Source organism: Apostichopus japonicus, chromosome 6 (genome assembly GCF_037975245.1).
Source record: "Apostichopus japonicus isolate 1M-3 chromosome 6, ASM3797524v1, whole genome shotgun sequence".
In the NCBI taxonomy this organism is placed as follows: domain Eukaryota; kingdom Metazoa; phylum Echinodermata; class Holothuroidea; order Aspidochirotida; family Stichopodidae; genus Apostichopus; species Apostichopus japonicus.
The window spans coordinates 2,891,326-2,912,853 of NC_092566.1; the positions used below are offsets into that span (position 1 = coordinate 2,891,326).

The window sequence follows — 21,528 nt, forward strand, 5'->3', positions numbered from 1 at the left end:
AATAACGAGCTCATTGTTTCACTCTTTCATGTAAGTTCCACTCTTTTTAATGTTCGTTGCATGCACTGCACTTTTCATAATAGTAGTAATGTGAGTAATGTAATGCGTACCATCTCTCCTTCTTTTCCCTCCTCTTCCCTTCCTTCCCTTCCCTTCCTCCCCCTTCCCTTCCCTCCCTTCCCTTCCCTCCCCTCCCCCTATCCCGTTCACTCTTTACAAATATCCCAATACAATTTCCTCTTTGATTCTTCATTATATTACAGTACTAATAAACCGTGGTATAGCAGAATGCGTGTGTGGCAAGCATATACAAATCGCTTACAACAACATATTTAACTTTGTACAATCGCTAAGAAATATCATTGGAGTATCCATAGATGTGTTTACCGACACGGTTGGTACATATAGCTGCCAAGATCTATGTAGTATAGCGGTACTATACTACACCATACTACACCACCGATACTCAGAGTGAAATAATTGTCAAAGATACGCATGAACGAACGTACAAAATTTTGTTTTAATATTTTTTGTTAAGCCATAACAGAGCACACAATAGACCGATATTTATCCAGCAAACTGACTAACAATGGACTTGAATTCATAAATGTTTGAGCGGCTCAGTAACCTACAATAAGAGTCTGGGGAGCCACACTAGAAAAGTTCAAGTCGTCGCTAAACTAAAAAATACTTCTCTATATATACATAGTCGTATACAGACGACTGAATATTGACACGACCAGGAAAGAAGTAACGTAGGCTACGTTTTTCTGAACCTACCACAGTCTGCCGTGGCAAAAAGGTTGGTAATTGGTACTATAACATGTCCCAAGCAAATATTCGAACCATAACTCATTTTCATGCATATCTTGAATATACACCTCGTTGATAGGGGTTAACTCTTTGGAATGGAATTCTGGCAGTTTTAAAACTTCATTCTTTCTATACTGTTTTGCTATATACCTGTTACAGCCATGTACGTACACAAAGTGAATGTAAGCTTACAAATACCAATGCCATATATAAAACAACCCTTGCGTTCCATCATGCCAGTTCATATGGAGTGGGTGGCTAAAAGCAGTATTTAAGATTTTTCCATATATGACCTATTTATAAAATGGCTCATTTTTGTTCGAATTCAATTTCAGATATAATCAAGTATATTTTCTTTGATTTTTGAATCAGGGTTCGTTTGACTTATACATAAGGTTACTGAAATGTATACCATTGTGACAGCCCACCTATCCACCCCCCCCTTCCCCACCGGTCTAGTAAGAGAGAAAATAAAATAGCAATCGTTGGTTTATTAGTGCCTCCCTCTTCTGGATATCAGTACATAGACAGGGCTTAGGTTAGACCAACTGTGATACATTTTGCTCAACAAATCAGTACCAGTGACATAGCTACGGCGGGCCCGGGGCCTAGACCCAAATATTGCCTGCCTCCTACTCTCCCTCCCCCACCCAACCTCCACCACAATCTGTTTTGGAATTTAGTTCGAGAATGATGTCCCTTAGAACAGTATTAACCCAACCCTTCCCCACACACCTCTAGAAAAGGAAAATCTAGCTGCTCACTGGGTCGGTACCCGTTATGTTTATGAAGCAAGTGGACAAAATATGCCACAGATCAAACATTATCAAAGTATTATTATTATTAAAGTATTCAAGATGGCGACTCATGAACTGAAACGACTTGAGATTGCCTGTCCAGGAGAAAGTAGTGGAAGCCAAGAAGTTGTCAAAAAATTGAATCTGAAAGAATTTGACGTCACAGCTCAATCCGTCGAAATTGCGGTAAGAAGAATAACTATATGTTAGTTACAATTGAGACCCAGATCGGTCAGTAAATAAAATTGACCATTGCGTTCTGAGGAGAGGGAGGGGCAGGCGGGATTGGGAGGGGGAGGGGTGTCCCTTCATATATAGGCTAATTAAGCTGCGTATAAATTGCCTTCCATTTTCTTCCAATGTCTCTTAACCGTATCAGTGTACAATCAGTAGTTAACATGCAAAAAACAGTGATGTGTAACTCACAATTATCTTGGCATTTCATAAACTAAGAGACGGAATATTTCAATATGTTTTGTAAGTAATTCTAATTTTAACCGTGCGTATCTGTGCAACCGTATAACGGCAACATATTTACTAATAACATGTCTTAAAGTAAAGCGAAACCGTTACCATACCCAGGCGCGTATCCAGGATTTTCAAACCCGGGGGGCGCGAATTACTATCTAAGCGGAGCGCCACCATCGGTTGGCGCGCAGCGTACAAGAAAATTTCTTGTTTTGAAACCCCCCAGATCACCGGAAACGGGACTTCTCGGGCTTGAAATGACCAACCAGATGTACACTTTTTGCCTGAGAACCAAGTATTTCCTAATAGTTTTTTTTTTCCATCCATAACCTTTTTGAAGATTGTCAACCCGGCACACATCATGTTCGACCTGATCGCATCTCCTGTGGGTCTTTGCTTTTGTAGGTGATTCTACGTCCCGGCCCACAATACCCGTCAGCCCCACTTTTCAAGGTTTTAAGCCCCATATTTGTTGAGAATTTGAAAATTCACATTTCTCGTGAATAAACTCACTTCAAAACATACCGATAATGTTGTACAAAATTTCATCTATGGACAACCAATATACAAAAAACTTCCTTCAACCCCTAACAGACCGGTTAAAATTGCACGAGTAGAGGGAAGTGTGATGTAGAATGTTGGTCAGAAATTTTCTAAAATTCCGTCACAGTTAATTTATTGGTGTATAAATATTAAAACCTGTTATAACGGCTATTATAAAACATGGTTGAAGGAAATGAAAAAATAGCAGATATTTCCTTCAACCGAACACTACACACATAGGCGTAGGAGGCGCGGCGGCAGTGGCGGAGCTAGGGGTATTGGTCAGGAGTGGCGAGAATGGTCTGAAGGGGAGCTTTCGACACTATCTAAGCGGAGCGCCACCACTGGTTGGCGCGTAGCGTACAGAAAATTTTTGAGTACAGATACTCCCTAGATCGCCGGAAATGACCCTTTCCGGGCCTGGCTAATTTGCAGATAAACGAAGAATAAGGTGTCATCGCCAAATGACACCAACAAAATGTGACAAATGTCAATAAGTAGATGAGAGCGCAATAAAAAAGTCAATAATCACGAATAAGTAAAAAGTGGTAAAGAGCTGAAAAAGGCGCCAGCAGTCCATTTGAGTCCGTCAGGGGGGCATCCGCCCCCCTGACCATATGGACGCTCCGCCACTGCGCGGCGGGGGTGCAGGCCCTAATTCGCCATTACTAATGTAAAAGAGAGTTTTGACATAATTGGACCTCCATGCTTTTCATACATCTACATGAGACATGTCGTTGTTTACATTAGCATCCCGCGGTATACTGCGGAATTTTATCGGACCGTACGGTACATGATGGCATGCGATGTAATAACCGATGCTTGCTTATATAATACTGACATGAACACGTTGAACGCGCGCTTCGCGCGCGAAAATTTTTGGTTATTTTTTCAGGCAAGTCGGACAGTTTTGAGGCTTTTCATCCTGGAACGCCATTTTCATGCTCACTGATATGATGTTATATCTGCTGTTTGCGTTACAAATTCGAACAGGCGCGTAGCGAGGAATTTGCCAAGGGAGGGGCGAAGCCTGTAGGCAAATTATCTAAGCGTAGCGCCACCATAGGTTGGCGCGAAGCGTACAAGCAAATTTTGGCCGAAAATGTCTCCCAGATCGCTGGAAATGACACTTCCCAGGCCTTGTAAGTTGTCTCTAAGCACTTTCTATTTTGAAATTACTTAGCGATATCATTTAAAAAAAATGCTGAATGGGGGGGGGGGGGGCGGGCGGTCGCCCCCATCCCAAAATGCGTCATGTTCCCCGACGACACGGTCGAGTTCGAGACCAGCCACAGTTGGTTTCATAGCACAATTATACACACGCGTTATGATAGACCATATATAGTATATATATAGATCATTAGTGAGATAGGAAAATGGAAACGTCAAAAAATGGAGTTGTCGGTGTAAGGGGTAGGGTGAGTCACACTTTTACGAAATCATTGATCCGTCACTGGCTACCCTTCAGCGCTGTAATGATGTCACTGTTCTTCTTTCTCTTCCCGGTGTCTTCGCGTTTTGCTTTTACTCCCTCTTTTTCTCCTTTTTCTCTCTTTCTTCTTTTTCTTTTCCCTTCCTTCCTCTCCTCCTCCTCTTTTTCCCCCTCTTTGTTCCTTTTTTCTTCTCTTTTTTTCTCTTCTCTTTTTCTTACCCGGGGGGCGCGCGCCCCCAACGCCCCCCCCCCCTGGATACGCACCTGATACCCCATATAATCCCAAAGGAAACCATTTAATAATATAAGGGATTCGAACTAGAGAACATCATGAATATTCATGAATTGTCGGCTACCTGGTACTGTAGTTAACCAGATTCATATCTATACAAGGTAAATCCTACGAAGCAAAAATGAATGACGTAAGTATCGGCCACACTCGCAACAGCTCATTGGTACAAGAATGACACTATGAGCTGAAAGGTTCGAATCCCATTCTAGTCGAATCCCATTCTAGAAGTTCAGGTTCAAATCTCGTTCTAGTCAATAATTTGTTCAGACTTTCATTTGCTTTCATGATACTGTATATGAGGTACGGAAGAAAGTTAATATCTATTAAAATAGTGCACACCATGTAAACACATTTAGGTATAACAAGGAAAGACCAAATGATTCAACGCATTTTGCTTCTCATCCACGCATCACAAACGATAACATTTTTTTCTGTGGATATTCGCGAGCGAAGATGTGGATAGTTGGGTTTACGAGATTTGACTATACTGGATATGAATAAAGGTATTTCTGTTAATCTATTTCTCCTTAATTGTTGTCGTACACAGAGTAATACAGGCAATGGTCCTGTACGGGTCAGTGGCATTTGCCCAGAAGGAGTACTACCAATTGACACGTTTTACGATGACGTGAACACTCTTTACGATGCATTTCAGCGAGGATTAAAACTCTCAAGTAAGGTCATTCGGTTATCCACATAATGATCAGGCCCTCAGTGATTAAGGGACCGCCAGTTGTAGAATTTCAATTTAAGATATAACTTTTATAATGGTACTATACTTCCAAATATTGAAAAGAAAATACTGCTAAGGCATTCGTGCATGGTCTATACATTGTAAGACGATGCTTATGTCAAACAAATGTTGGTAACTGTGTCCCCTTATAAAATAAACGATATGGAAAGCGGTTTCGAAAGAAGAAACACAAAAACCCGCTTAAGCAATGTTACAAGAAAATAAACGTCGAATTGGATGTTTTGTACATCAGCACGCTTCGAGTGCCGCCAATGACGTCATTAATAGTTAATTTAGTACTTGTTTTGGCAGGCTTTCTCATTTTCAGCCCGACACCCTAAATATAAACCGTTCTTATTACTTTGGCACAAATTAACCGATTTTTGTTTAGTCGGGCGAAAGGCATACACCACCTCCGAATTAGGGCAAATAACCAAATGCGTGTTTCACATGAGAGGAACATTTTGTTGTTTGACTGAGGTACTTCGGTTTGCATTCTTAAATGTCGCAATCAGCTTAACCGATTCATGGAAGGGGGGGGGGGGACTTATGAGTGATGGAAGGGAGAGTACAAAGGGTAGATGGACTATATCTATTGCCTTCGATGACTCTTCACTCATGAGGGTCAAAAACATATGAAATGTGTTTTGCCATCGCTTTTGAAATCCTTCTTTACACGGGAAAGATAATATTTTATACTGCTCTCATATTTTGCAGGAAATGCCAACTGTATTGGTTGGAGAAACTCGGGCGATGAAGGATACCAATGGTTGTCATACGAACAGGTAAACATCAATACAACTAAGTTTCATTAAACTAACAAGCTAGAATGTGGCCCCACAAAGAGTCCATACAACAAAAAATACATTCATTGTTTTGTTTTGATTTTGCTCGCATTTTCCTTCTCCTGTGCTGGCTTGGCTTACAAATATAAAAAATGTTTACTTATAAATGACAGTTTTTCTTTTCAAAGGACTTCGTGGTTAAGAACTGGCGAAATGCCCTAGTTCCAGAGGACCACCTCTGACCCCCCCCCCCTCCTCCCGAGGCTACGACGAACGCCTTCTTGATAGCAGAACGATCAAATCGAGTGAAGATTGTAGACTGAAGGCAAACAAGAGTGACCCCCTGTATTTTTGGTATTCTATTTTAGGTATAGAACGTCATTATGACGTCATGTTCCCTCTAATAGGATTGACATCATAGGAAACATTTTGCTGAAAAGAAATATTGCATATTTTCTTCATGACGTTTAATTAATCTATATTCTAGGTCCACAAGAGAGCACGTGCGTTCGGCTCAGGATTGATAAAATATGGCTTTGAGGTCGGACAAGATACAATGCTGGGAATATTTTCCAAAAACTGCGTAGAGGTAGGCCAAACATTGATCAATCAATAATATCATAAATGCCAACCAATATCGACGAATGTGTACATTTATTGCTTGTTGGGCTACCGGTGATCGAAAGAGTGTCTGGTACTGTGGCAACAGCAGTAACAGTATATAACCTACATACAGAGTCGGATGTACAGTCGGTTCGGCTGGGCCTGTGCCCATTGTTTCCGATGTAGGGACCTCGTAAAGTTAAAATGCAACACGCAGGATGAGGACAAAACGAGACAAAGTGACCTATTATATGTTTATTTTTATCAAATATCTCTGAATAAATATTTTCGTTGACTCTTCATATTACTATCCTACACGATATATGTATCTTTAAGTTACACAATCAGTAGGAATATATGACTGAATTCGATCTTTACGATACAACCCTTTTCGTTTACCCCCCCCCACCCCTTCCCCTCGTATATTAAAATTTAACCACAACGCCTACACTGGTTGCCTCGCGGCCATTTTGGAGGCTGAATATTATGTCTGGCCCAGGGCCACGACCCCTTCCAACAAATGGTATATAATCAGTTTTTCAGTAAACGGACTTTAAAAAATTTATGTTTATAAATATAATGATCCTATCTCTCTCATTTCGAATCCTTACCTTAATCTTCATCGAAAACCTTCATCCAAGCTCTTCTTGATTTATTTCGAAATCATGTCGATTAAAAAACGTTTTCCGTAAGAACAAACAATATCTGTCAAAATTTTCTATCCACAGTGGGTTTTGTCTGAGCAGGCGGCCAGTATGTTTTCTATGGTTGTTGTACCAATGTATGACAGCCTGAGCCCTTCCGCCTGTGCACACATCTGCAACAAAAGTACGTATATATATATATATATATATATTTATATATATATATATATATATATATATATATATATGTATATATATAATATACAGCCAGTCTACATATAACTTAAGTAAATTCTCTTTGGTGATTCATTGGATTGTCTGTCTTGGTTCTACGCATTCTTGTTTTTCTGTTTACTTCATTAATCAATGGCATTTACTGTACAGATGGACAAACTTAATCTCGATTGAGATCATGCAACTCTGTAAACAAGGGCGGCGGAACCGGGGGGCACAGGGGGCACGTGCCCCCCCCCCCCCCACTTTTCCTCAGGGTTAAAAATGTGCCCTTTTTCTACATAAAAATTGAGGTATCTTAAGTTAGCAAGAGGCCAGGGAACCGGAATGAACACTCGGGAAGGACCGTTTCCGGCCATCTGAGGGGTTTGTAAAACCAAAATTTTTCTTGTACGCTCCGCACCAACCGATGGTGGCGCTCCGCTCAGATAGTCGTGCATCCAACTTTGCAAATCCTGGCTAGGCCCCTGAGTTTTAATGAATTTATGTGGGTCAAACTCAAAGCTATTTCGAATGGAAACAATTTGTTAAGATATTAACAAGAAATAAACTCTCATTCGGAAAATTCATACACTAGCAACTAGCATGATTTCACCTCATTTGTCTCAATAGAAAACTTGTTCCTTGTTTCCCAATTTGCACATTGGATATTGCAGTGCCAGTATGCATATTTTCCTTGAAGGGGGGGGGGGGGCGTTGATGGGGTGATGTGTATACGCAAATAAGATAATACATTAAGAGTTATAAAGGGTACTAAATATCAGGCTACATCAGTCCAATCGAATTTCTGCAAAGTGCCCTTTGATGTCGGTGCCCCCCCCCCCCAGATTAAATGTGCTTCCGCCGCCCTTGTCTGTAAATGTATTGTCTCGAATAGTGATTATACAGTCAGGATTTTAGAAGATTGACGCTCGGAATGGTGGCAGTAGTTAGGGTGGGGTGTATTACACAATAACATGGAATCTTACTTGAATATACATACATATGCATGATGTAGTCGAAATTTGCCAGCCAGTTGGGATCATTTCCTTATGCTAATACCTCTCTAAACTGTTCTCCAATAACATGCTCTCGAAGCACCGGTATTGTCAGTACAAACAGTTCATATAACTTTGATCTGATATAGAAACATGATATTCATACTGCTCGTACTGACAATACGAGTGCTCTGAAGCGAGACATAACACTACAGTATAGAAAACAAAATATCCCACGTGGGTGAAATTTGCAGCCAATTTGACAGCCAGGTCTAAACTGTAATGTCATGTACCGCTTCAGAGGGGGGGGGGGGGTCGGGTGGTTAACATCGGAAACGGACATCGTAAATCGAGATATTCGTCTGTCATCTTTGATATCGATAATTGATTGATTAATGATTTTTCGACGATTTGTTAATTGATAGCCGTTTATTAACTGCTTGATTGTTTCAATGATCCATTAATTATTTGATTGACCTGAGTTATCTTTCATTTTCCAGCCGAAATGAAAGTCATAATTTGCAATTCAGAGGCGAATGCAAATCAAATTCTGGAGGCCCCAGAAGCCGTTCCGACCTTAAAATCAATCATTGTCGTAAATGAGACTTCGGAGCAATTTATCCAGAAAGCTGGTGAAAAGGGAATCACGATTCTAAGATTCAAAGATGTCGAGGTATGCAGGATGTTGGGTTTGGCGGAGGGGAGGGCAGGGGAGGGGAAGAGGGTGAACCTATGAATCTTGGGATCGTCGGTAACATGGGTGGGATGGCAGAAAATTAATAATAACAAAAAAATATCACAAAATAAGAAGAAATATGACATAATTACTTAAGAATGGTATATCTACCTGGACCACATCCTTATTTACAACTATATCCACGCACGGGGGTTCTCCCCCGACCGCCAAACAAACAGACAGACAGACAGACATTTCTAGTTATGGATCTGGATTCTCAAACAGCCTGTAAAATAAATTTTGAAACACTTTTCAGATAGTTTTATGGTTGTAATATAGGTGCATTTGTTGATGTCATGGCTTAACAGACTTCTTGCAATGACAGACACTTTGTAAATTTGTAAGATGTTTTAACAAGATATTGTAGAATTTTCGGCACTCAATAATAAGATGCTTCTTCTTTTCAGGTCGCTGGCTCAGAAGAGTTGAAGGAACCAGTGGTAGGTTAACTGGTTAATCATATGATTTGTTTAATTACCTGTTAACGTTTGTTTTAAAGAGAGAGAAAAAAACAGATTTATGGGTTACTTTAAAAAAAATTATTGTGCATTTTCGATTTATAGTAACTAGACTACTAAAAATTAACTAACAGAATCAAAATATATTCAAAAGCGACGAACACCTACATAGGCCTATAAACCTTGCAGAAATATTTGAATTTTCTCTTTTCCCTTTCTTCAGCCACCCACACCAGACGATATATGTACCATTTGTTTCACCAGTGGTACCACCGGGACACCTAAGGGGGCCATGCTTACCCACTACAATATCATCGTTGGGTGTACTGGAATCATTGTACTCTTGGCAGTAGGTTAAACCAGCGTGAATATAATCATAGGCGTAAGAGGCGGGGGGGGGGGGCTGTTTTCACAAAAATTGTTGTGAAAATTCGGGCAATATGGTGAAAATTTTTCGGGCACCTATACTGAAAGAAAAATAATTTGCAATGTGTTTTTCAATGGTAAAACTGATATTATTATTATCATTATTATTGTAACAACTTCCCCAATAATTATAACCAATATGGAAGGGTAATAACACGGCAAATGATTGTTTGTTATCGGCATGCGATGTAATAACCGATGTGTATGATATGCACATTAACATGTTGAACGCGAAAAAGTTTGGTTATATTTTTCGGGCAAGTCGTTACAGCCCCCCCCCCCCCAAATCAAATTGGGCTCCTACTCCTTTGAATATAATATCTTTAGACCTCATATCCATCACGTATATATATACATACTTCACGGTCAGAACATTTAAACTCACTCTGGGGTACATGTATGTATGTACACGGCACGTGTATAGTTTTAACCCGACCGTTACCTAGAATAAAAGCATAAACCGTGCATGCCTGCACTTACATATGTGGTTTAGTGCGGGTTCAAAAATACACTTATAGATACTTCCGGGTTGATCTATCACCATATTTGCTGCCGATTGACATCTACCAAACAATTTTCAAAAGTCTATAGAATCAGGCGCGTATCCAGGATTTTCTAACCCGGGGGGCGCGAATTACTATCTAAGCGGAGCGCCACCATCGGTTGGCGAGCAGCGTACAAGAAAATTTCTGGTTTTGATACCCCCCAGATCACCGGAAACGGCACTTTTCGGGCTTGAAATGACCAACCAGATGTATACTTTTGGCCTGAGAACCAAGTATTTCCTAATATTTTTTTCCATCCATAACCTTTTTGAAGATTGTCAACCCGGCACACGTCATGTTCGACCTGATCGCATGTCCTGTGAGTCTTTGCTTTTGTAGGTGATTCTACGTCGCGGCCCACAATACCCGTCAGCCCCACTTTTCAAGGTTTTAAGCCCCAAATTTGTTCAGAATTTGAAAATTCACATTTCTCGTGAATAAACTCACTTCAAAACATACCGATAATGTTGTAGAAAATTTCATCTATGGACAACCAATATAGAAAAACTTCCTTCAACCCCTAACAGACCGGTCAAAATTGCACGAGTAGAGGGAAGTGTGATGCAGAATGTTGGTCATAAATTTTCGAAAATTCAGACACAGTTAATTTATTGGTGTAGAAATATTAAACCTCTTATAACGGCTATTATAAAACTTGGTTAAAGGAAATGAAAAAATAGCAGATATTTCCGAAACCAAACACTACACACATAGGCGTAGGAGGCGCGGCGGCAGTGGCGGAGCTAGGGGTATTTGGTCAGGAGGGGCGAGAATGGTCTGTAGGGGCGCTTTCGACACTATCTAAGAGGAGCGCCACCACTGGTTGGCGCGTAGCCCACAGACAATTTTTGAGTAAAGATACTCCCTAGATCGCCGGAAATGACCCTTTCAGGGCCTGGCTAATTTGCAGATAAATGAAGAATAGGGTGTCATCGCCAAATTACACCAACAAAATGTGACAAATGTCAATAAGTAGATGAGAGCGCAATAAAAATGTCAATAATCTAGAATAAGTAAAAAGTGGTAAAGAACTGAAAAAGGCGCCAGCAGTCCATTTGAGTCCGTCAGGGGGGCATCCGCCCCTGACCGTATGGACGCTCCGCCACTGCGCGGCGGGGGTGCAGCCCCTAATTCGCCATTACTAATGTAAAAGAGAGTTTTGACATAATTGGACCTCCATGCTTTTTATACATCTACATGAGACATGTCGTTGTTTACATTAGCATCCCGCGGTATACTGCGCAATTTGAACGGACCGTACGGTACATGATGGATGCTTGCTTATATGATATTGACATTGGCACGTTGAACGCGCGAAAATTTTTGGTTGTTTTTTCAGGCAAGTCGGACAGTTTTGAGGATTTTCATCCTGGAACGCCATTTTCATGCTCACTGATATGATGTGATATCTGCTGTTTGCGTTACAAATTCGAACAGGCGCGTAGCGAGGATTTTGCCAAGGGAGGGGCGAAGCCTGTAGGCAAATTATCTAAGCGTAGCGCCACCATAGGTTGGCGCGAAGCGTACAAGAAAATTTTGGCCGAAAATGTCTCCCAGATCGCTGGAAATGGCACTACCCAGGACCATTTGTTAGCGCGAAGCGTACAAGCAAATTTTGGCCGAAAATGTCTCCCAGATCGCTGGAAATAACACTTCCCAGGCCTTTTAATTTGCATCTAAGCACTTTCTATTTTGAAATTACTAAGCGATATCATTTAAAAAAATGCTGAATGGGGGGGGGGGGCGGTCGACCCCATCCCAAAATGCGTCATGCTCCCCGACGACACGGTCGAGTTCGAGACCAGCCACAGTTGGTTTCATAGCACAATTATGATAGACCACATATAGTATACATATAGATCATTAGTGAGAGAGGAAAATGGAAACGTCAAAAAAATGGAGTTGTCGGTGTAAGGGGTAGGGTGAGGCACACTTTTACGAAATCATTGATCCGTCACTGGCTACCCTTCAGCGCTGTAATGATGTCATTGTTCCTCTTTCTCTTCCCGGTGTCTTCGCGTTTTTCTTTTACTCCCTCCTTTTCTCCTTCTTCTCTCTTTCTTCTTTTTTTTCCCCTTCCTTCCTCTCCTCCTCCTCTTTTTCCCCTCTTTTTTCCTTTTTTCTTCTCTTTTTTTCTCTCCTCTTTTTCTTACCCGGGGAGGCGCGCGCCCCCAACACCCCCCCCTGGATACGCACCTGAGAATTTGGCACTTGTTTGTAAAATATTGACCTTTTCCTTTGCCATGACGTACTATGACGCCCTCCGGTCCATTCCTCACACCCATACCCCCCCCCCCGCCCACCCTCCCGATTATCTCTCCGATTTTCTTATCCTACATTCTTGCACAGATTAATTTTCAAGTTCTACCTCAAATTTTACATTTTACTTCCAACCGTCTTTTTTTTCTTCTTTTCTTTAATTATTTTGTACTATACAGAGTCGAACGGAATTCCGAACTGGTGATGTAGCGATCTCTTACCTACCATTAGCTCACATCTACGAGAGGTACATGCAGGTGATAAACTTGAACGAGATATAACTTATGATATTACAAATATTATAAAACGTTTGATCTTTATTATGTTTGTATGCTAGAGAGACTGTTTAATGATGAGCCTCAGGTCGGTATAGCTTGAACATGAAAGGTAAAACACTTCGGTAAAGGAATGGGTGTGGCGGGGGGGGGGGGGGTGATAATTAGATGATCCTCATTTTTAGTGTACATTGTATTTAAAGTAATAAAGCTATACTCACTATTTTTCGATTACCGCTTTGTGCTTTGATCACCATATATCTTAATGACCTGTTGTTCTTTGTACACATTTGAAGTAGGTGTATATTCTTTCCTCTGTTTCAGGTGAATTATTTCATGCATGGTGCCAGCATTGGGTTTTTTAGAGGCGATCCTAAGTTACTTCTTGACGACGTGGCTTGTCTTAGGCCTACAATTTTTCCGTGTGTTCCTCGAGTCATGAACAAACTCTACGCCAAAGTACGTGTACCCTCCACTCTATATTAAACATTAAAACAGAAGGGGACCCAACCCCATACCATCACGGTTAGCTAACGTTGCAAATATTTGTGAAGTACAACTCACTCAAACAAACTAACAAAAATCTTGCTCCGTATGGAAGATATCGTAGTCTAAAAGTTGTGTCTGGAAGCTGTGATGTCATAGCGATGTTATAGTTCCACTAGGCCCAGAAACCTTTGAAAATTCTATTTGTTTTTTCATTTACAAATTTTGACGGATGAATGATAACAGTTTTGATATTGAAACCAACGCAATCATAATTATGGTCATGTTAAAAACTTCAATATTTTAGATTCAGTGTTTGCAACTGACCCCCCCCCCCCCATCTCAATTATAGAAAATAAACATTGCGAGAAAATATAGAAAAATAAAAACATAACAATTGAAGCACGTGTGGCTCGATGACGTCATATTTAAACTTGATCAAGCCTTCGGTCGTGTGTTTGAAGGATGACAAAATCTGTGATATTTCCCAAATGAAATCAGATTTTTCTTAGGTGGTTGGGGATAATGCTGATACTAAACATCTCTATCACACATACCAATGACGCTGTTAGGGCCTGTGTCTCCTTGCAGTATAGTAAAATACATGCATGTTGATTTCAAAACGATGCAGGGGTTTAATTTATAGTCTTAATATACCTCAAAACTCACCACACTTTGACATTTTATTTATTTATTTTTGCTGGAGGAGGAGGGAAGCCACCCCTACATCGGAGTTGGTTTCAGCGACCCAAAAAAAAGGAGAAAAAAAGAAAGAAAAAGGATTAGCCCTGGTGATACTTTTTATATTAACCCTTTCGGCCAACGTAATATATCTAACCATTATGCGACTTAACTAGCAATATTGGAATGAATACTGTTGTACCTCTGAATCTAACGTTATTATTTTCTTCTAATTGAAGGTTTTGGGAACAGTTTCAGAAAAGAACATAATATCACAGATGATATTCAGAAAAGCCTTCGCCGCAAAGAAGAACGAAATTCTCAGGTAAATATTTTATTTTTTATTCGAAATTTAGGAGGTAATTTGACTGTGACGTCATGACGGATAAGGGTCAGAAATGACTAAAAAAATTATTGAAATGAAGAAATAATGAAAATTGCTATAAAGCTGTAAACACAACTGAATTATAAATGTGTTTTCAGTTGACTTCGCTATAATCTAGCGGGTACAAACAATAGAGAGTGTTTAAAATAGCATGTCAAATATATTGAAAGAAAGAAGGTGTGTATAGGTAACCATTGAAGCCCCTGTCGGGCTGGCCCTATATGCAAATTGTACATGGTTAAATGACAGAAATATATTTTCAATCCAACACAAACTGCTGTCTTTAAGCTTTTCTTTCATTACTTTGTATTTTACTTTTCCAGTGGGACGATTCGGAATAATGGAATATGGGACATTCCCTTCAAAGGCATTCGTGTGAGTGATTCAATCAATCAATCAAAAGGCTTGAAATCTGTTCTCGACAAATGGGGGGGGGGGTAGTGTGACGGGATGGGGTCAGGATGGGGTATGGACAATTTCCCTTTTGATTTTAATTGTGAATTTGTCTTTTGGTGACTTGTTGGGTAATCTTGAAGATTCTTTACAAAATCATATACTAAGCATTTTTCATTTTCGAAAAGAAATCTGTTTCTGTTAATAAGTCTTTCTCATCAAGTTTCCAAAAGTTATCTTTCCGCCCCCTTTTTTTGGTGGTGAAGTCTCATCCACCAATAATGCAGCATGTTCATTTCAACTGTTCAAGTTGAAATGTATTTGTGTGAAATGAATCTTCCACATTGCAAAAAATATATTGGACGATATTTTTGTAATTGATGAACGGTATGACTATATAGACGCATGCTGCTGTTTGGTTTCAATAATACTGCGTACGAATTATATCCCAAGAGGTATATACCTATACATCTACAAGGTTCTACTGTAACATTAATGGCGCCACTTAAATCAGTTATGTAATGATACAAATAACCACCTTTAACTTTGTTTCTCATTTCTCAAAGATGAGCTAACAGACAGGCCAGTTAACGAACCCAATTTCCAAGAACCTTTTTATTTTCTATTTTACAGAAATTGCTCGGTGGTAATATTCGAATAATAACCACTGGGGCAGCACCGATATCGCCAGAAGTCAAAATGTTCTTCCGAATTATATTTGGATGTTTGGTAAGATCGTTCATTTGAGGATATAGAGATAGATCCTACAAGTGGATGGGGAGGTATAGACGTATGTGTCAGGCGCGGATCCAGGGGGGGGGGGACACTCTCGTGCCTCTACTTGGGGGGGGGGTGGGCTTACAACGACCACAACTAACCCCCCCCACCCCGTCCCTTTTTTGTAATATCATGGAGACGCCATTTGATGTAGACATAGCATGCTTCTCTGCATGGTCGTCATCATCCACTGTAGGCTTTGCCACCTGTATCAAACAAAGCTTGTTCTGTATTGGTGACTACATATATATATATATATATATATATATATGTATATATATATATATATATATATGTATATATATATATATATATATATATATATATATATATGTGTGTGTGTGTGTGTGTATAATGTTTATTTATTTTTACCATTTAAGGTACTCGAGGGCTACGGTCAAACTGAGACTGCTGGAGCTATAACCATCTCGCACCCCAATGATCTTTCGGACGGTCACGTGGGCATGATCTTTCCCACAAGCCTTGTAAAGCTCATCGATGTCCCAGAGTTAGATTACCTTGTAGAGAATGGACAGGGAGAGGTAAAGCAAATAAACATACTATGTAATGCATGATGACAAATCACAAATGACTATATTAACATAGATATATAAGGAATACTTTGTTTGAGAATGAAGGGTGGAAGGGAGGGGAGAGGTATTTGCCAATAAAACATGGAAAGATGTTGGGTTATCCAACCCTCATCATGTTCGGCATCTTTCAAAGTATGCAGAACTGCCCGATTTTTGTGTACATTTAACACCCAACTCCCCCCCCCCCCCTCCAACCTTCCATCCCATTGTTCCCAACGCCCATATATGATAGCATAAATGGACCACGATCGAAATTCTGTTCATAACAATAATACGTGAAAAATAACTCTTGAGTTATTTTTCACAGTTAAACTAAAGAAAATAAATATACTTTTTTTTCTCGAAAGTTGAAATTTTTCAATAAACTTCCTTCCCCTTTCCCCTACCCTTTCCCCTTTCCCCTCCCTTTTCTTTGCCCTTTCCCCTCCCATTTTCCCTCTCCCTTTTCCCTCCCCTCCCCCTCCCCTGTCCCCTCCCCTTTCCCAACCCCGTACACAGTTCAGTTCTGATATAACTTACTATGTATTTTGTCAAGAGGGTACACTATGGACCTCGAGATAGCATAACATGACTTGTATTTTGTGTTACGTTAATAGATTTGCGTTAAGGGAGCCTTTGTTTTCAAAGGTTACTACAAAGAAGAGGAGAAGACCAAGGAAACCATTGATGATGAGGGCTACGTACTTACCGGAGACGTAGGAGAATGGCTTCCGGTGAGTACAAGGCAAGATATCCGACATGGTTTCAACATTCACGTTCTCCCTGGGAATTGATACCATGTTAACTCGCACGTCTGACCTATGACATATCATACCCCCTTAAAGGGCGCTCATGGTTTGTGTTACAAGTAAAAACCCGAATCCGTATTTATTACTGCCAATGAATATTGGTAGAATATATGCCTAAAATGTATGTTATATATAGATACGATAAATGTATATAAACAAAACCACTTGGGCATGTCTACATTGCGAAACGTTGTAAGGACCTGTATTTTAGTTTCTTCCTTTTAAGCTATTGTTGTTAACCATTACAGTATATCTATAAACGCATTATATACGCCAAGAGTATCAAGTTCATTTTCCGGGAAAGATGGGGGATGGGAAAGATGGGGGTGTGGATGACGGGTTGGTGGGTGTGGCATATATCTGAATAAGAATTCGGGATGGAGAATCCCGAGACTACAATTTTTGGGTATACGGTAATCCTAAATCTTAGAATTAGCACTTCCATGAAATGTATACTATTTGGATGGAATTAGTTATGGATATATTTGATCATATTTCTTACAAGAATGGACAACTGAAAATCATCGACAGAGTCAAACACATCTTTAAGCTCTCACAGGGTGAATACGTTGCTCCCGAGTGTGTCGAAAATGAATATATCAGAACAGAGGGGGTAGCTCAAATCTTTGTTCATGGAGAAAGCTTACAGGTGAGTTATTACTGCTTTCATATATTAAACCAGGCAAAGGCAAAGAAGTGCAACATATTGAGAGAGAGAGATAGAAAAAATAGGAAACTGTTCCTTGCTCATATGATTTTTGGTATCATTTCAAAATCTCTCTGTACACTACAAAGAAATGGGTTAAAAGTTAGTGAACAGGCATTCATGTCATTGGCAAACTACACGTGATGACAGGTACATGGGGAGGAGAGGGGGAAGGGAGGGGAAGGGGAGGGGGAGTGGAAGAAATATTGGCGGTGTAATAAAGCTTCATGTACTTATATTGAAATATGAAATAAATATTATCAAATCCACACCTTACGTTGAGCACCGTCTGATGGTCAAATTAATTTATCTATTTCTGCAGGACTGCTGCGTCGCTATTGTTGTACCAGATGAAGAATGGGTCGCTAGGATAGCCAGTCAAAATCAATGGGAAGGAGACTTCCCTACCCTTTGTGGCAAACAGGTTTGCATTCTAGCTAGCTTATTGTAAACGCAATAATTACTTTACTTCCCTCTGTATATTTCGAGTCCAACATCGTGAGTACTAGTATAAGTAACCCCTCCCCCCGCTCCCCCCTTGGTGTTAGTGCGAGTACAAACTCTCAACACGGGTACAATATTTTGCACTAGTTCATGTACTACTATTCGAGTACCAATTCAAGTACAATTTAATGAGAGCGAGTACCTGTTAGTGTAACTATATGCTACAATACGAGTACGAGGTTATCAGGACGAGTACAGTATGTTGCACTAGTCTGCCTCTCCGTGACACATTCCTCCTTAGATGAAATGGTAGAAAACACGACACCCATGCAGGGTGCTCTACATCAAGTGAACCCTTAAGTAGTGACTACTTCTTCCATTCGAATTTGAAAAATCCCCCCCCCCCCCACCCCCAAAGAACTCTCCTGTATTAATCACATGCGATAAATAAATCAGACATTCATAAAAAAAAATATGAATATAAAAGAAGAGCCTTTTCTATATTTTCTATTTTGAAGTACAATCAGACTATATAGTTAAATTAATTAATGATACTACATTTTGCATTGCTCACAATACGAAGAATCGGGATATATTTTCACACAGGCACGTGAAAGTTTCCAGCACATTACATTTTGAAAAGTTGAACCGATTTAAAAGATGGAATTTTGTCAACTTATACGCCACATTTTTTTGTTCCAGGAATTGCGTAATATCTTGTTTGAGAAGATGAAGCAGGTGGCTGAAATGTCAGATTTGAAAGGCTTCGAACGAGTAAGTATATCCAGGGATTTATTAATTAAGGGCGGTATTTTTGCTTCGAATCTGTACCAGAGCCGAATATATCTCTATATACGGCTATGTTTTTTTTTTGTACTGTTGGGCTAATGAAGTACACCTTTGTGTTGAGGTATTGGCTGAGCTACGCGCAACGGCCTTTCGCTAAGACATGCATTTTGTACTAACCAATAAACTCGAAGACAATGTCTATTGCAGTTTACTGAGTATCGAATGTTCTCAATGACGGGCGTTCCCTATATAAAGCGAACTTCCTTATCATTATTTCTGCCCTATATTTAAGACAGTTATTTTTATGATGACCAACTCATCCCAAATATGTAAGGGAAAGTGTGGCTCCGTGCTACCATTTGGTGTACAACGAAGGAGCTACCATATTATTCAATATGGGATGTCAAAGTGTCAATAGAATGTAAAACCATTTACTTTGTCTTGATTTGCTTTTCTTTTATGTAAAGTGCAATCATATATATTGAGGGTCGGTCATGAAAGTGGGTGCAATATGACGTCATAGGTCTTTTGGCAGTTGCCTGCACAATCTCATATTGAGTAGGGCCTATACAACAACAAAAAATTCTCGTTCTTTTTCTCACTGTCAGGTTAAGAAAATTCGCGTTCACTCGGTGCCCTTCAGTGTCGAAAATGAATTCCTGACTCCTACGTTCAAATCGAGAAGACCAAACTTGCGGAAATACTTTAAAGATGTTATTAACGAGATGTACAGTGAGTTGAGAGAAAAGAGGACAGACTCCGCCAGTCAAAAGGCAATGAATAATGGAGCCTCTACATCTGGTCAAAAAGAGGAGAATGTAGGTGGAAAAGAAGACACGAAAGGGGAAGAAGGAGTGGAGACGAAAGGAGATGATGAAGAGAAGGAAGGGGCTGAAGGGGCCGAAGGGGCTGAAGGGGCTGCAGGGGAGAGGAAAAGAGATGATGAAGAGAAGGAAGGGGCTGAAGGGGCTGAAGGGGCCGAAGGGGCTGAAGGGGCTGCAGGGGAGAGGAAAGGAGATGAGAAAGAGAAGGAAGGGGCTGAAGGGGCCGCAGGGGACAGGAAAGGAGATGAGGAAGAGAAGGAAGGGGCTGAAGGGGCCGAAGGGGCTGCAGGAGAGAGGAAAGGAGATGAGGAAGATCCAAAGAATGAAGATGAAAATGGAGAGATGAAAGCCGATGATGGAGGGAAGACTAAAGAGGACAAATGGGAGAATGAGAAAGGGAAGGAAAATGGAGATGAAGAGAGTAAGGGGGAGAAGACGAAAGATGATGAAGAAGAGAAGGAAGGGGCTGAAGGGGCTGACGGGGAAAAGGAAGGGGTTGAGGAAAAGGAGTCGCCAGGGTTGGAAGAAGAGGAGACTGGAAGAGATGAAACCAATGACAAGGAGATGGCGTCGAGCGATACACAAGAATCAGAGTAATATGTAAATATACATAACACAGAGAGGATCAAGTATTCACCTTATGGTAGCCGGCCAAAGATCGAATCATCGACCTCCCGTGCGATAGCTTTCATTGTTTTTATGCTACTGGCTGAAGACCAAAATACTTTTGAAAGAAAACTAAAGAGCAAAGTGATCATCTCGTTACAGAGTGGCTTTTAGAGCAGTTATTGTAGCTTTCAGGAGGTTACAGAGCAATGATTGTGGGATATAGAATATATAGACTACATGGTCTTTAAATAGTCTTTCAATTTCAATTTCAAATTTATTTCTCATATATTTGTATAATATTAATACAAATATAACTTTACAGTAGGAAGGTTAACATATTCAGGGCACTAGAAAAACAACAAGGTTGTCATCTCAGCTAGCAAACTAGCTGAGTGGTTAGCTGAGTAAAGTAGCTGGGTGGTTGGAGTGTTAGCTCAGTGGTTAACGCCGGTGCCTTTCAATCATAAGGTCCCGAGTTCGAGTCACTCCCAGATTAATGTATGTCGTCCAGTTACAGAGTTGTTGACAATTAACATTTCATAATCATAGACGTTAAATATGAATGTAAGAGACTGACCTAGGTCAGCTTGCGGCCTTGATAAGCCAATTAGGCTTCTTCGCGAGTTTCTGCTTGCAGGAGGATCTAATATATACAGTAAACAAGGAGAAGTAGAAAACAATGAAACACTTAAAATTAAGTTCAGATGGGAAAGAAAGACATAGAGAAAAGAACGAAGAAGAAGAAGAAGGAGAAGAAGAACCGGACAGACAGAAGAACAGAAAGAGTAAAGAGAGAAAGACAAGAGGCAAGAAGGATAGCAAAGACTTTGAAGAGAGAAAAACAAGAGTAGAGTGTGGTATTTAAAGAGCAATGTTTGAAGTCAACATGCTTACATTTACTTGTTGAGAAGATCATCCTTGATTTAACACTGAAACGACTTTGAAGAGACTAAGCAGATTTAACAGATTGAGACAGAGACTGCTATAGATTGTAACAATAATAGTTGTTAAGAAGCAATTTGCCGTGCTGATT

The 21,528-nt window shown here is 40.2% G+C and overlaps 1 protein-coding gene across 1 annotated transcript; it reads left to right on the plus strand.

Moving 5' to 3' along the window:
* The first annotated feature begins 616 nt into the window (after window positions 1–616).
* LOC139968663 (long-chain-fatty-acid--CoA ligase 1-like) lies at window positions 617–21,348 on the plus strand. The gene is made up of 20 exons (XM_071972923.1): window positions 617–802; window positions 1,663–1,796; window positions 4,893–5,019; window positions 5,796–5,863; window positions 6,351–6,452; window positions 7,195–7,294; window positions 8,822–8,994; window positions 9,465–9,497; window positions 9,739–9,864; window positions 12,925–13,002; window positions 13,345–13,479; window positions 14,427–14,512; window positions 14,896–14,947; window positions 15,599–15,694; window positions 16,123–16,284; window positions 16,932–17,048; window positions 17,629–17,772; window positions 18,152–18,253; window positions 18,976–19,047; window positions 19,671–21,348. Exons 2-20 carry the CDS (start codon window positions 1,671–1,673, stop codon window positions 20,481–20,483), a joined length of 2,712 nt encoding a protein of 903 aa, XP_071829024.1. The 5' UTR covers window positions 617–802; window positions 1,663–1,670; the 3' UTR covers window positions 20,484–21,348.
* Window positions 21,349–21,528: the final 180 nt, after the last annotated feature.